Raw genomic sequence first — 16,014 nt, 5'->3', positions numbered from 1 at the left:
CACACCTCGCTTTTCAGACCGATGAGCTTTGTAAAAATCGACGCGTTTCAGAAAGGCGGGGCATAGAGGAGAAACAATAGTGTACAGTATGTGGAAAATAATGTGTTTTTTTTACCTTAAACCGCATAAACACATTTCATTACACCAAATACACAAAATAATGTTCTTTTTAACCGATTTTGGATTCACACTTCATTACTAAGGAAATACATTCCTAAATTTGGTTGTAAAATGAAAAATGAACAAAAACATTAAATAGAAACTTCTAAACTTACCAGAAGCTTTAAGTTGATGCAGAATGATCTTCCTCGTCTGAGAGTTTCCTTTGTTTTCTTCTTTGGCTTTTTTTGTGGTGGTCTTCACTCAGTCCTTGATAGTTTTAGATCACTGCCATCTGCAAATGACGTTCAAGAGGGGATTATAGAATGGTAGAAAGAGTTAGGGAAAGAGAGAGAGAGAGAGAGAGAGAGAGAGAGAGAGAGAGCAGCAACAAAGAGTTTCGTAGTAACAGCAGGACGTGAGGGCATTAAATTAAATGTTGTAAAACTGACTGGGATCTTCTCATTGGTTACTTAAGGTATGGTGATTTTTTTTTTGTCATTTTTGGAGTTTGACAACAATCCATTCCCATTCACTCTCAATGTACTGCTAAATTTAGCTTTCCACAGAAGAAAGAAACCCATAAAGGTTTGGACTGGCACAAGTGTGAGTAAATGATGACAGAATTTTTTATTTTTAGGTGAACTATTCCTTTAAATTATTTTCTGTCTATTTGCATACACCTTCCTGACCTGGTCAACTCTTTGAACTCAAGGAAAGTCCCTCTAAAAACTCAACGATCTGTAGTAAAAGCTCTTACTAAAGCATCTTTTTCAGTTAATAATACAGTTAATAATTACTGTAGGCAGGTGGCTTTTCACCTAAATATTAAAGTGATCGTTGGCTTTAATAATTGCCATGAAAAAATGAAATTCCAGGTCATTTTCTGAAATGAGAAATGATCTGAACACCATATTGTAGGTAGAGCATTCATAGTGGTTTAGAATTTGAATAGGTTGAATTGAAACTAGGCCATGGCTTTTTACCAAGCTACAAATGTCTCCTAGAGACAAAAACCTGAATCTTAAACCATTTCACTATTACACTGGTAAGTACTTGTACATTTTGTCCACAGTGTATACTGTATGCTTATGTTATAATATGTATTATGTATATACTGTTTACAGTATAATATATACTATATAGTCTATACAACTTATATTGTAGTGACATTTTAAGACAACACGTGTACATTGAGTTATACTTTTACACTTGTGCCTATGATGTTTCTATAATAAAATTATTTTATTGATTTGAAAAATCTGAATTGGCCTCCTGGCTTGTCAGATAATAACTCACCGAAGCCTCTCTGGGATGCAGTTAAACATTCACCTTCAACTACAGATCACCAGCGAATAGGATGATGTTGTGGACTGCTGTTCAGACTTTTGACATGTCATGTTAAATTAATTAAAAAGCTGGCATCAATTTTCTTCTCAGTCCAGATGCATGCCAACAAACAATGACATCCCACCCCCCTCTGTAGTTAGTTACTCTTGATTTGGCCAAGGTAAATTTAATTAAAAAATGTAATTTAGTTCATAAGCTGTTGTCCTGTTCCAGTATTGACATTGAAAACTGCAGGTTTGAGCATGCCAGGTGCTTTTTTGTATTTGCATATCTCAGTGGCCCAGAGTGCACTAAAACAGACACTGATTTAAAAACTAAGCAAAATGCTGAGATATGTGTGTATAAAGTCCCAACACAGTCTCAACACATTTATATTGAGTTTAATGCTGCTTTTGCATGCGTTTGGAATGATCATGAATATTCTAGTCGTAAATTGTACATGAACGGGCTCTCAAGTTGTATTTCTGACTGGGAAACTGGGAAAAAGATTATTTTGATGCCTGAGCTTCTAAACTGGACAGGCCAGAAACTTGGCAGAGGGAGAGAACTATTAGTCACTGTTAAGCTTTATTCATTTTCTCCACAACAAATGCATCGCTTTCTCATGCTGTTACAGTCGAGCATATTTACATATAGAAATAACTGTTTGATGCATATTGTATGTATTTTACATTGTGAAACTGCATTTATTTGATCGAAACTCCTGAACCCAGACTGTCTAGAGCAACATTTATATGGCTGACAATGAATGGGGTGCTACATTTTATTCAAATTTCGTTTGGATGTTGAATAATGTTCAGTACACTTTGGTTAAAGACTTAGATTTCCCCAAGAAATCTGGCATCCTCCATTATTCCTATTCTTTCTGACAACAAAGCATTCAAACACAACAACCGCATAATTACAACTTCAAAAGAGGGAAAAGGGACATTTCTGATGAAGGCTGTATGAGTTTTGATTTACGAGGACATAAGAGTTTTGTGTGACATAATTTACTTTCCATCTTGTTTGCCTCAGACAGGTTAGCTTACGTTCAAACAGTGCAGGTGACACCGGAGGAGTTTCCCAGAAGACCTTTCCAAAAATAAGCTCTGAATCAACAGCTTACACAACTTGCGAATGTCAACTAGTTTTAATCGACCTTTCAGTCTGCTCCTAAAGACCCTACATTATTCCTTTATAAGCAACCAAAGATGGAGACAACATTATGTAGCTGGCAGCCAGTTGTTTTGGCCTAATGTAAGCCAACACCCTGAGACTGCTCCAGTAATGCCATCCCTCTCACAGCAACGCACTTTCTCTGCCTTCGTTCTTTTAGACTCTACCTTCTCTTTTCTTCAGGTATGAATGCCTCAATTCAAGTACCATGTTACCCAGATGAAATGCAATCTGCCCATCTTTGTACACTGTACAGCCTGTGCTACATTCAGTTCATTCACTAAAATCCCCTGACAATCTTTTGTTATGCTTTTTTCAGGTTGTCTATGAGACATATAATAGCATAAGCAGCTAACAAAAGCATGTTTTGATAATGATCCCATTAAGTATTTCTGAATGTTAAAAATGACCCTTTTAAAAACATTGTTTCTGGGTTATGCAAACATTAGTGACAATATTAAGAAAATGTTCCATTTTATAATTATGCAAACATTATGGGCACATTACTTTTGAATGTTCTCTGAATGTTCTGAAACAAGTACCCTGCTCTATAACTTTTTGCTAATGTTCCATCATGTTATGAAAGTGAAAAGTCCGTAAATAATGAATAAATTGACATTTTTTTAAATTAAAATCATTTTTTGTTAATGTTTTGAGAATATTTTAAAGAGACGACTCTGAACAAATTTTACAATAAAAATTTTTCTTTGTCAAATTTTGGGGAACTTTCCTGTTAGCTGGCAGCCTATAAAAGATAACAAATATAACATAGGGCAAAATAGTATGTTTTGGGTCTGGAGTGGCATTAGACATGCGGCGTAATGCAAACAGTGAAACGTCTCATTGCTGTTGTGGTCACTCTATGTCTGTGGTCACTCTATAAGATTTATTCACTCACTTTTATCCTTGAAGTTCCATATGACTCTATTTTCCTTTCATGACAGTTTGTTCTGCAAACATTAACTTCTCAACAGAGAGAGTGACTAATCTGCTTGAACATTAACTGTGTTTTGAAGATACACTACCCCTCCTAAACGCTGCTTTCATCTTAAACGAACTGACCTTTGGATTACAATTAATGTGAGCTAGACACATACTTCCCTTCCTAGAAAACATCCCACACCTGTTTTAACACAAATGTAGGAGATCAATCACAACATGATGCCTTGATAAACAGCCGTACCAAAGGAATTATACTGCATGTACATTACATACATCTTAAATTAAAAATGAACAGGCCTATCTCTGTAGGTTGCTGGTATATATTGTTATAAAGTTACACGTCAGTCATTAAAGTTGAAGTGCACTTCACAAGCCATGTACAGTAACCATGTGTCTTATAATCATCTACTACCTAATGCACACTACCATAACAAGTGCATGATATCATACAGTAACAGTGAACATGCGTCTGATGCACAGTTATTCATTCGAAACCTCTATTTCACAGAGGCTTAAAATTATCGGAGGAACTTTTCAAATCTCTGAGCCTACTTTCATTGCAAGGTTTCCTGACAAATATAATTTTTTATCTTCTGAGGATGGCCTTTTGAAAGTTGTTTTTACAATACAAGAGTGCCTAAATTTGACTCATGAAGTAATACAAGATAGATAGATAGATAGATAGATAATTAAAGCAGCATCATATTATTGCCTTACCTCTGCGAAATGAAGATGCAGAAGTGCGCACCTGCGCTTAGATCATCAACAAAAAGCGCGCAGCTCTGAGACCCAATGACACCAGTGAACGCACGTGATTGGCCACACCCACGTGATGACGACACACGTTGCGTGCTGAGGCGTACAGGTGCGCTTCTTCTAATGAGCATTATTACACTGCTTGGTTTCCTTTTCTGCTTGTCGTTTATTTCTGTTTTTCAATGAACTGGAGCGATTATAAAGAGGAAGATTACCATTACCATTATCCTAGCAAAACAAGCAAACTGAAAAACAAATAAAACAAAACAGATCACAAGGATAAACAAAAAAATCAAAACACAAAAATGATATTGATTCTAAGAAATCAATGACCAAAAAACAACGAAATAAATGATTAAATAAGTAGTTTAGCAGTAACGTATTGAAAAAAAACATCCCAGCACAGAAACATGGAGATGTTTATTCAAGAGCACTGGCAAGGTGTGGTAATACAAAAAAAAACTACACTCTAAATAAATAAAAATTATATTAAAATGAATCAAGCAGAATCAAAATTTTTGTAGAAATAAAAAGCCATTATCATGAAACCCCTCCAAAACTATTTACAGCTTTACTGTGTGCGTGTCAATGTCAAACAATTTCAGCAAAACAGTCAAAATCACAGTAAACAATTGATTTATTGAAATACATGACCAATGTCACGGTAAATCTTATAAGATCTTATACAAGTCTATTGATTGTCTTCAGAATCAAAGACAAAAGCAGATCAAATCAATGAATGACGCCAGCCAAAATATGGAAGATTACAGTATTGAGATCTTCTCAGTCATAAAGGTCCCTGAAAGTCAGACTCCTGTTAAAAAATAAACAGATAAAAATATTACAAATTAACGAACAAACTGAATCAAACAAGCAGCATGGCCACTTGCTACTTATTTAAATCTAGAATGACAAATCCGCCACTGGCGAGCACCTGTCAGGGTAATGTGACACAAGCGGTGGGTCAGGTGTGCTGTGATGAGAGCGTTCTGGAGACAATGATCTGTGAGGACTCAGAGAGCGATGACGGGACGTGGATGAGCAGCGCATAGTGGAGGAGAGTACGGGAGAAATAGCTGAGAGCCCTTGCCTGCGCAGCTCCTGTACTGCACGCTCCCTGATAAACACGGACAGGACATTAAAATCCTTAGTCTTTACTGTTCAAACCACATATAAACAAATATAGTCAATGCTGGAACTGGAACAACATGAGGATGAGTAAATTCATTTTTGGCTGAACTGTCCCTTTAAGGTTTGCATCTCACCTTTCAAAGCGCTCAGTGGCCAGGTGTCTCTTGGTCATCTCAACATCTGCCTCCAGCTGGGTTGATCGTGTCCTCAGCTGAGCCATTTGCCTACTCTGAGAACTCCTAGAGACAGGGAAGAAGACAGTAAGTGGAAGACGAAGACAGAAAGAAAGACATGTGTACGTGCTAAACTCACACTTTGCTGTCAGCCATGCTGAGTTTGTCCTTGAGAATTTGTATTTCGGTCTGTCTTTCCTGAGAGGTGAGCTGCCTCTGTAACTCCTTTTCTCGTGAAGACACCAGCAAGCTCTCCAAAGTCTGAACAGACAGACGTTCACCGCTCAGCTGCTTCTGTAACAGCTCAATCTCAGAGCGGCATGATTCCAGCTCACGCTGCACCTGTATGTACAGTACAAGCACATAGACATTTGTGTTAGTCATTTATTTACATTTCAGTTCAGTTTGTCCTTGTTTCATTTCTCGAAGGCAATTTGGTTTCCGCATAAAACCAACGTTAAATGCATAAAACCCTAAAACATTTAAGAAATTAAATATCTAATTTAAATTAAGTTCTTCCCAGAAATTGCTCAGAATTTAAAATCTTTACATTTATTTGCATCAAATCATTTAGCAGATGCTTTTAGGCTGATGTTCTAAGGGTCTCACCAATCTGAGAATCTGAGGCTGAGATTACCAAAATTTCAGGTGCAAAAGGTCCAGTGGTCTAATGGGGAAGGCATCAGCTGTTGGAGCTGGAAATTGTGGGTTTGAGTCCCTCCTGGGTTGTGTTTACAGTGCTACAAATGCTCTATGATAGTTTGTTAACAAACTAGAACACTTTAGAATATATTACATCTTTCAGCAAAAAAGCCAAAGTTACTCAATTAGGAACTAGTTGAATAAAAAAGGTCGAATTCCCATTGCAGCATCTGAAAAGTTGAAACATTAATCTCTGATGGTGGGGAATGTGAGTTCAAAGCATAACATTACAATAACAACTACAGCTATCCTTAGTCTTTCAGCAAAATCCATTTTGCATTTGTTTGAGGTTGAGATTAGCCAAAAAGGCACATTCAAAAGCCCCAGTGGCCTCCAGAGTTGGGGATTGTGGGTTTGGGTCCCACCTGGGTCTTATTTTCAGTGCTACAAAATACCTGGGGGGTCCCCAGGACCAGGATTAAGAACCACAGTGTCAGTGTCTGATATGGGTTTAAATACAGATTTGCTTTGTGTTCAGCAAAAGGAAGTCTAAGATTATTTATCATATCTTGCACAAGAGGCCCATTGGCCTAATGGATAGCTGGGGATTGTGGGTGAGTCCCGTCTGGGTTGTGTTTCCAGTGCTGCAAAAAATCTATGGTAATTTGGTTAAAAAGGAAAAAAAAAGTTCTAATGTACATTGTTTTTCTACAATTCCCAAACTCAATTAATAGTGAATATAACCTAAACAAGAGGCCCAGTAGCCTAATGGATAAAGCATCAGCCTCTGGAGCTGGGGACTGTGGGTTCAAGTCCCACTTGGGTCATTTTAGCAGTTCTGCAAAAATTGTACAGCGACTTGTGCTTTGTGTTACTACAAAAAGCCAAAACACAATTAAGAGCGAACATAAAACATGGTAGAGGCCTAATGGTTAAAGCAACTGCCTCTGGAGCTGGGGACTGTGGGTTTGAGTCCCACCTGGGTCGCGTTTGAAGTACTGCACAATTCTATGATAATTGCCCTAAAAAAAATTTAAAAACCCAACTTGGAATGTATTTTGTGTTTCTACAAAAAGCCAAAATCAATTAATAGTGAATATAATGCCTAATAGATGAGACATCAGCCTCTAGAGCTAGGGATTGTAGGTTTGAGTCCCACCTTGGTCATGTTTGCAGTGCTGCAAAAAATTCTACAGTAACTTGTTTAAAAAAAGTGCTTTACAATGTCTTTGTGTTTCTACAAAAAGCCAGAGTTGAGGATTGTGGGTTTGTATTTCAACAGAAAGCCAAACTCAATTAATAGCAAATACAACACAAACAATTGGCCCAGTGGCCTAATGGATAAGGTATCAGCTTCCAGAGCTGGGGATTGTGGGTTCAAGTCCCACCTGGGTCAAGTGAGCTGTGCTGCACTGTTTCCAGGGAAGTTTGTTTTAAAAAAAAGATCTAATGTGCATCATTTTTCTACAAAAAGCCAAACTAAATTAATAGCATCAGCCTCCAGAGGTGGAGAGTGTGGGTTTGAGTCCCATCTGTGATGTGTTTGTAGTTCTGCAAAAATGTGTTTGTGCAAAAAATTATGTTTCTACAAAAATAAAAACTCAATTAAGCGTGAACACAAACCTGGTAGAGGCCTAATGACATCACCTTCCGGAGATGGGGATTGTGAGTTTTGAGTCATGTTTGAAGTGCTAAACAAATTCTATGAAAAATTCTTTTTTTCTAGGGAAAAAAAAAAAACCTGCAAGAGTTTTGCTTCTTGCGTTCCATTCGGAAGGGCTCATCCCTATGCCCTAATCCCTTCAAAGGGTTTTACCCTCCAGAGTGAGAGCTTCGAAGGGTTGAAGGGTGTAGGGGACCAAACAACTGTTTCTTGAAGTGCCCTTCTGCGTCATCATCACGTGCCCACACGGAGGCGCCGTCATCATGCAAAGAATCTGCGCAAAGGATCATGGGAGCCCGAAGTGTCCATCAGTTGTACCCTGCGAAATCCTTCATTCCGAAGGGCCTTTTGAAGTGGCCAGTTTTGAGCACTTCGGTTTGGAACGACCCTTCAATATGGCGGCCATGATTGTTTTCACTCCGAAGTGCCCTTCGGAGGGTGATATATCCCGTTTGGAACGCACTGTCAGTGACCTAACAGATAAGGCATCACTCTCTAGAGCGGGGGATTGTAGGTTCAAGTCCCACTTGGGTCATGTTTGCAGAACTGCAAATTCTACAGCAATATGTTTACAAAAAAACTTTGTGTCTCTACAAAAAGCCAGACTCAATAAAGAGTGAATATCAAACAAGCCAGAGGCCCAGTGGCTTAATGGAAAAAGCAGAGCTCCGAAGCTTGGGATTGTGGGTTCAAGCCCCACCTAGATTGTGTTTGAAGTGCAGCACAAATTCTACAGTTGTGTTTTTAAAAAAAAACTGTACTTTGTGTTTCTACAAAAAACCCAAACCCAATTAATAGTGAATACAACCCGAGTAAAAGGCCCAGTAACCTAATAGATGCTGCTTTTAGAGCTGGGGATTGTAGGTAGGCGTCTTACCTTGGTCATGTTTGCAGTGCTGCAAAAACATCTATGGTAATTTGTCTATAAAAACGTAAAATATGCTTTGTCTTTCTACAAAAAAAAAAAAGCTTCATTCTATAGCGCTGAATAATGTGTTTTAATCCTGCATAATGTGTGTTTTCATTCCTACAGTTGTTGCCCTGGCATCAAGCAGGTAATATACAAAAAATCTACTTGTTATAAACCAATTTAAGCACTCACAGCTTCTTTGCTGACATCCAGTTTGACGCAGAGCTCCCGTGTTTTTTCCAGGTCAGTCTGCACCTGTGTGCGCTCAGTCTGGGCCTGACGCAGATCTTCCTCCATGTGAATCATCTTTCGGTTCAGCTGAGACAGCTGACTAGTACAACTCCGCTCTGCACTCAGTGCCTGGGCACAGCAACAAACCACAATTTATGAGAGACTTAGTTAACTAAAGCCAAGTGCACACTACCAGTCTGATGAACATTAGCGATGGGCACACTCTATGGGTTTGCTACAATATGAGGCTTCGAAAACTTTATGAGCTTCGGTCTTGTAGTGAGCATTTGGGTTGCGTTGAGAATCTCCTGCATATTAACCAACACAGACATGATGGCCAAGTGACCTGTTGCAGGCTGCTCTCCAGGCTGTCTGCTCTTTCTTTGAGTCGAAGTATCTCTAAGTTAGAGTTGTGAAGCTCAAGACGGAGTTCGATGACAATGGTTTCATCGTGTCTGGCCTGTTCCTCCCAGCTTTCCATCTGAAGAGTTGCTTTCCTTCGAGACTCTTGCAGTTCTCTGCACTCCCGCTCCTAAAGAGCAACAAACAAGAACAATCAAGAACACTCTAAACAGGACATGCTTGTTGTCTGTTTTAACACCCTTTTTTTTTAAATGACTCCACCTTAGCAGACAACAGATCTTCAGTGCGTAAGATGTCAGCAATGTGAACTTGGACTTTTTTCTGCAAGTCTTCTATTTCCTCATTAGCTTCATCCAGCTTGAGCTGTAGAGTCTGAAAATAAAGTTGGAGGTCTTGTTACCTTGTTTATTGCAATGAATTTGCATAAAACAGTTTGCTACAGTACCTGAATTTCCAGACGTGCTTTGTCAAGGTCGTCCCTCAGCTGACCGTTCTCTTGTAATGTGGCGTCTTTGACTTTAATCACTGTGCCCATCTCGCTTTCAGAGTCAGTCAGCTTCCTCTTCAGAACATCCAGCTCTCTTTCTCTGCCAGCTATGGTCTCCCTCAGAGTTCTGCGGACAGGAAGTCACATCAACACCACTCATTTTCATAGTCACTCATAAATCATTTGAGGAAATGCAGCATGTACATTTTAGGATGTAAGAGTCTCATTGCATACTAATATATCACATACTCATACACTCAAGCAGTCAAAACTACAAATGCACAGAGGAAACTACACTACCATTCAAAAGTAATTAATGAAATGAATTTTATTTAACAAGGATGCATTAAATTGATCAAAAGTGACAGTAAAGACATGTATAATGTTACAAAATATTTCTAAATAACTACTGTTCTTTTGAACGTCTACTCAAAGAATCCTGAAAAATGTATCATGTTTCCACAAAAATATTAAGCAGCATATAGCGTACAGCATACAGCATATACACTCAGAAACTATTTTCAACAGAAATGTTTCTTGAGCAGCAAATCAGCATATTAGAATGATTTCTGAAGGATCATGTGACACTGAAGACTGGAGTAATGATGCTGAAAATTCAGTTTTGCCATCGCAGGAATAAATTACATTACAAACAGTATTTAAATTGTAATAATATTTCACAATAAAACTGATTTTACTTCATCTTTGATTAAATAAATGCAGGCTTGATAAGCATAAGAGACTTCTTTCAACAACATAAAAAAAAAATCTGACCCCAAACATGTGAACGTTCACGTATATAAAGGAGAAATGCACTACAATTAATAACCATGAGCTAGAGTCAAAAACAACTATGACTATGTACTATAGTCTAATTATGATATATCAACATTAGCATGATTCTTATACCTGGATGGTGAACATAACACACTGTAAGGAAAAGAAAATAATACAATAAACTGTATTTTATACAGAACTTTGGAAAAGTTTCTATTAAAGAATTGTTCACCACACTCTTCAAATTCACTACACATGACTGTCAGTTAATCTGTAAAAATTAATAGAGAACTTACATTAGAGTTGTCTCAAGATTCTCGGTTCTCAGTTTTAAGCTCCTAATGGTTTTCTCCTTATAAAAAAGAAAGAAAGAAAATAACACATATCACCAAGTGTACTAACTAACTGGAAAGCAAGCAAATCTAATATACAAAGAAAAAATATGTGTTTTAGTGTGTAAATGTAGGTAGTACCTTCTCATCTAGCTGGTCACTTGCTGAGCTGAGTAGATCTGCCTTTTTCTCCAGTTGTTCTTGCAGCGAGTCTCTGTGCTGGTCCAGCTCTGAGACCGTACACAGCAGCGTGTTCACTTCCTCTTGCATAGCACTCACCTGCATCAGGAGAGAGTCTGAAACACACGAAGGAAAAGTGATGCAATGATACATAAATATCCTTTAAACACTAAAATGATTGCAGCTGTCCAACTGATTAATTCTAAACATTTAACATATGACACACTACCATTCAAATGTTTGGGCTCAGAAAGATTTCGTAATGCTTTTGAAAGAAGTCTCTTATACTCAATAAGGCTGCATTTATTTGATCAAATATTTTTCAGCAGCCATTACTCCAGTCTTCAGTGTCACATGATCCTTTTATGAAAAACATTTCTTTTAGGATTCTTTAATGATCAGAACGTTTAAAAGAACAGCATTTCTTCACTGTCACTTTTGATCAATTTAATGCATCCTTGATGAATAAAAGCATTAATTTCTCTACAAAAATCTTAATGACCCTAAACTTTTGAATAGTATTGTATATTTTTGTTCTTCCTATAGCTTTGCATAATTTCACCTAAGACATCTTCTGATTAATAAATGAAACAGATTAACAACAGCACAGATTAAATATCAGTACTATCTAGTTTTATTACCATTCTTTTCATCCAGCATTTTATTTCTCTCATGAGTGTTTTGTAGCTCTCCAATCCTGCTGGTTAGTCTTCGCTGATTCTCACACAGAGAGATTTCCAACTGATTATTTGCCAGTCTGGTATATACATACACAAAAAAAGAAATCGATAATAAAAGTATCAAACTAAAAAAAAACTGTAGCCTACTTTTAGCATTGAAATATGGACACATCTTGTTGTTTTTGGTGTACCTGAGGCTGCTGCACTCATTTCTGAGGCGGCTGAGCTCTTCCTCACTGGCACTGAGTTTTCGCTCAAGTACTTGAACTTCCTCCTCCAGACCCATCATGGTCTCCCTCATTTGAGCGTGCCTGCTTCTCTGTTCCCCTCGCTCCTGCTCCAGCTGGGACACACACAAAACAATGACACTAGTCCATAACAATAACTGTGCATGAAAATAACTACAGTTTATAGTATAGTATAGTATTATACAATATAGCATTGTGCAGTATAGTGCAGTATGTTATACTAAGGTATTGTTTGGCATGATTTACTGTAGGATAGCCCTGAAGAAAACGGTATTACTCATAATACACTTAAGTTTCAACTCACGTATCCATTTTGACTCTTGAAATGCATTATAAATAAAGAAATAAAAATTGAAACAAATGAGACCACTGTTGATATACAGAAAGTATAAATAGCATAAATAAATGTGGATAGCAGTTCAGACATGTATTTTGTTATTGGTAGAATTAGATAAAAAAATATAAACATACAAGGCTGTTTAATATAATTCTAAAAATGTCTGTATTCAGGTCATGGTACACATGTAATTTTGCTGTGAAATCTCGAGGAAGGCTTCAGGCTTTTGAAAAATATATTAAATATATAATTTAGAAATATTTTGGCTTAGTCTGGGCCTCTGAGGTGATTTTCCTCCTGGATAATGAGCTCTGTAAAAGCCTGATGCATCAGATATAGCATTCAACAAAAATGCACATGCAAAATTGTTTTATTTATTTATATCTAAAGATTCAGTAACTGTTCTATTTCAAAATAAGATTTTTCAGACTATGTTTTACAAGCTTAAGTCTCCATTTGTTCTCGATTTAATGTTATTGTTGTCTAAAAGCAATAACTGAGATCTCATTTGTGATCTTGCTTTCTTGTGGACTATAGTAAGCATGGTATGTTCAATCTACAGCTGTCGTCACTGTTCCATAGCAGTCTATAAATAAAGAGCTCTTACTGTGAGTACAGCAACCTGCAGGTCCTCCACCCTCTGCTCCAGGTGAGCTCTCTCGCTGATGGCTGTCTCCTGAGAGATCTGAGGCGACGTGCAGTTCAAAGGGAACACACATACACTCAGCGGGCTAAAAAAAGCACACCTTGCTCCTGGTATTATCGCTCTGCTCCCCAGTGAGATGACTGAATTTATCACTGTACTCTAGTGTGTAAGTGATTTTCCTTTAGTACTCCTAAATAACATCTTTATAAGATGGATACAAGCAAACACAATGCACACACATGTTCAGCCAGTGTACTTGAGATCAGGCTGTTTCTCGTACCTTGAGTCTCTCTCTCAGGCTGTCTCTCTCTGTGGTCATGCGGTGGAGGTCTGCTGTGGCCTCGTCTCGCTCGGCCTCCACTCGTTTAAGGATGCTTTGTGCAGTCACACTGCTCTTGGGCCCTCGTGCGGCCTTTGACATCATGACCTCCCGTCGTAGAGCTGCTATCTCCTCTTGAGCCTGCAGGGGGAGTCAGGGCACATCTGAGGCCACATTGTTTAGTGAAATACTGGCAATATATTTATTAGTCAGTGCTTTTCTTCTGTGTAATAAAATGTTAAAAATAAAGTGTGTTTCCAAAATTAAATAATTATGTATTTATATTAGATATATTTATATAAAATATCCAAATATATAATTATTTGTTGATGCAAATGTGATGCATGTACTAAAAAAAATGCTAAAATATTAAATTAATATTGTTTTATTAATTTCATATTTTCATTTATATTAAATTAAATCATTGTTTTACTGTACACTGTTATTGTAATGAAGCCAAAATAATTTTGTCAAATATTATCTGGCAAATAATACTACTAATAAATATATAGGCTATATTTATATTTACATTTAGTCATTTAGCAGATGCTTTTATCCATGAGGACAATGGAAGCAATCAATAAAAAAAAAATATATATATATATATTATTATATTAATTTATATTTTTAATTCATATACAATTAAATAATTGTTTTTACTGCATACTGTTATTGTAATGAATAAAAAATGATTAAAATAGAATCTGGCAAATAATACTAATAAAATATATAAATATAATCATTCGACCAAAAGGATGCAAAATTTGATGCAAAAATATTGTGTTAAATTAATACATTGTCGGTTGTCTTAATTTAATAATTTATTTAATATAAAATAAAATAATTGTTTTTAACTGTATATTGTTATTGTAGTGGAGCCAAAACAAATGTTATCTGGCAAATAATACTACTAATATTTATATTATGTATTTATATAAAATATATACATATACTTTTTTGATCAAAACAAATCAAATCAAACAGCTTATTTGATCAAAACAAATTTGATGCATAGTTTAAAAATACATTGTGTTAAATAATAAATTATAATATTTTAATCATTAAAGAATAATTTTGTAAAATCTTTTATTGTCTGTACCTGCAGGTTAAATATCAGTCACACTCAGACAGTCAATACTCAGAATTAACCATGCGGATTTCTTTGTTTTATTCTATGTGTGTCATCCCAAAATGAACACAACAACCTGAAGAATTCTGGGAGGTTCGGCGCTGTCTACCTGCTGGTAGTGCATTCTGGTCTTGTCCCGTTCAGCTGTGAGCACTTTAACATTGACCTGGATCTCTGAGAGGTGCCGCTCGTGTTTCTCCATCATGTTTTGTAGTTCATCTCTTTCTCGTAACACCCTCATTAGCTCTGAATCGTACGTGCCACCCTTTAAAAAGAGAGACATAAAAAATAATTAGCAGAATGAAAAGAAACTAATCTCACTGATATGACTGCAACGATGGCTTAGTAGTACTTTAACAGGTGAGTGTCTGGTGGGACTGCGCTGGGTAGATGCCCCCTTGACGGGGCTGGTAGAGCGACGAGCCCTCAGCATCCTTCTCAGTGCCTCGGTCTCGTCAGCTGGATCAGAACATTGAGAAATGGAGAAATAATCTAAAACTGTTCAAGTAATTGTAAGGAAAATGTGAGGAGAGCTACATTTGGAGACTAAAACATTATTGTTGCATTTCTGGCCTACAGCTCACCTAAACCTGTTCAGGCTTTCTGATCCAGTTTTGACGGTTTCTGGTGCCACCTGTTGGATCCACTGTGTTACTACAATCTAATCAAATTAAAACTTCAATGAAACAAAGTAAATCTTTGGAGCATCTTTGGAGCATCCTGTGCTCAGTTCACTAAATGTTTTAGCAGTCATTAGTTTGTGCTCTAGTTTGGGTCTATGTATGAAAGCATTTATTTTGTAAAGTCACTTAATTCACAATAAGAAATCTTAATAAGAAATGTTGATGGGTATTGATAGCTATACATTTCAATAAAGCATCACGACATGTTTATACCGAAACGTCTTGATTCGACTCACTAAAAACAAGTTTTCTCAAGCAAAATGTATAAAAATAAACCACAACGCCGACAGGTTGTCATGGCAACTGAGATATTACGTTTGCACGTCACTGAAAATGCGTCCCGCGCAACAATTATACTTGAATTCCTTTTTAAGAGCATAACATAAAAATTATATTGCATTTTAATATTTAATGATAACTGATAATTGTTGGCAAGCCACAGCATCCACTAAAAGTAGGCTACTGTGCTTTGCACTGACACCAATATATTTGTATTACACAGGCACATAAAATCATTCACACGAAATAACTGTAAATTTGAACCTCGCATTGATAAAACCTGCAAATACATTCTGCTTTCATGAAAGACAACGCAGAAGACAAAGCATTGTTTGTGTAAGTTAGCTTGTGTTACCTCTTGTAGTGGTTCTGGCAAAGGAAAACGAGCGTGTTGAAGTAAATCTCAACACGTTAAAGCTCTTTACCCGGAGGGATAAACATCAACATTGACCAATCACAACACAGCATTGACCTGTCAGTCAAGATAGTCAGAGAGGCG

The 16,014-nt window shown here is 37.0% G+C and overlaps 2 protein-coding genes and 2 non-coding genes across 9 annotated transcripts in view; 2 read left to right on the top strand and 2 right to left on the bottom strand.

The window, feature by feature from the left end:
- Positions 1-4,305, bottom strand: part of cracdlb (cracd like b) — a 15,099-nt gene extending 10,794 nt beyond the window's left edge. The window contains exons 1-2 of the mRNA XM_016539854.1: positions 4,267-4,305; positions 276-394 (exon numbers count right to left, since the gene is read on the bottom strand). The gene's annotated coding sequence lies outside the window, so the exon portion shown is untranslated. The remainder of the gene's footprint in view (positions 1-275; positions 395-4,266) is intronic.
- Positions 4,306-4,852: 547 nt separating this feature from the next.
- Positions 4,853-15,941, bottom strand: LOC107729387 (testis-specific gene 10 protein-like). 6 transcript variants are annotated; one of them, XM_016539869.1, is made up of 20 exons: positions 15,871-15,935; positions 15,138-15,214; positions 14,906-15,012; positions 14,663-14,818; positions 13,386-13,565; positions 13,067-13,144; positions 12,427-12,441; positions 12,066-12,217; positions 11,836-11,951; positions 11,156-11,310; positions 10,979-11,034; positions 10,815-10,835; positions 9,864-10,032; positions 9,680-9,790; positions 9,402-9,587; positions 9,017-9,184; positions 5,749-5,951; positions 5,571-5,675; positions 5,240-5,422; positions 4,853-5,119 (listed from the first exon to the last, which is right to left on the bottom strand). In XM_016539869.1, the coding sequence occupies exons 3-20, from the start codon at positions 14,984-14,986 to the stop codon at positions 5,089-5,091; spliced, it is 2,166 nt and encodes a 721-aa protein (XP_016395355.1). In that variant the 5' UTR covers positions 14,987-15,012; positions 15,138-15,214; positions 15,871-15,935; the 3' UTR covers positions 4,853-5,088. The 6 variants fall into 6 exon arrangements, with proteins under 6 accessions (XP_016395355.1, XP_016395354.1, XP_016395358.1 ...); XM_016539868.1 differs by lacking the exon at positions 15,138-15,214 and having other exon boundaries at positions 14,906-15,045; positions 15,871-15,941; XM_016539872.1 differs by lacking the exons at positions 10,815-10,835; positions 15,138-15,214 and having other exon boundaries at positions 14,906-15,045; positions 15,871-15,941.
- On the top strand, positions 7,006-7,078 carry trnaq-cug (transfer RNA glutamine (anticodon CUG)). Its single transcript has one exon. It is a non-coding gene; the product is annotated as a tRNA-Gln (tRNA).
- trnaw-cca (transfer RNA tryptophan (anticodon CCA)) lies at positions 7,575-7,647 on the top strand. The gene has a single exon. It is a non-coding gene; the product is annotated as a tRNA-Trp (tRNA).
- Positions 15,942-16,014: the final 73 nt, after the last annotated feature.

This window comes from Sinocyclocheilus rhinocerous, unplaced genomic scaffold (assembly GCF_001515625.1).
Source record: "Sinocyclocheilus rhinocerous isolate Xijiao unplaced genomic scaffold, SAMN03320098_v1.1 scaffold1148, whole genome shotgun sequence".
NCBI lineage: Eukaryota > Metazoa > Chordata > Actinopteri > Cypriniformes > Cyprinidae > Sinocyclocheilus > Sinocyclocheilus rhinocerous.
The sequence above is the reverse complement of the archived record's forward strand: the minus strand, read 5'-3'. Positions and strand labels throughout refer to the sequence as shown.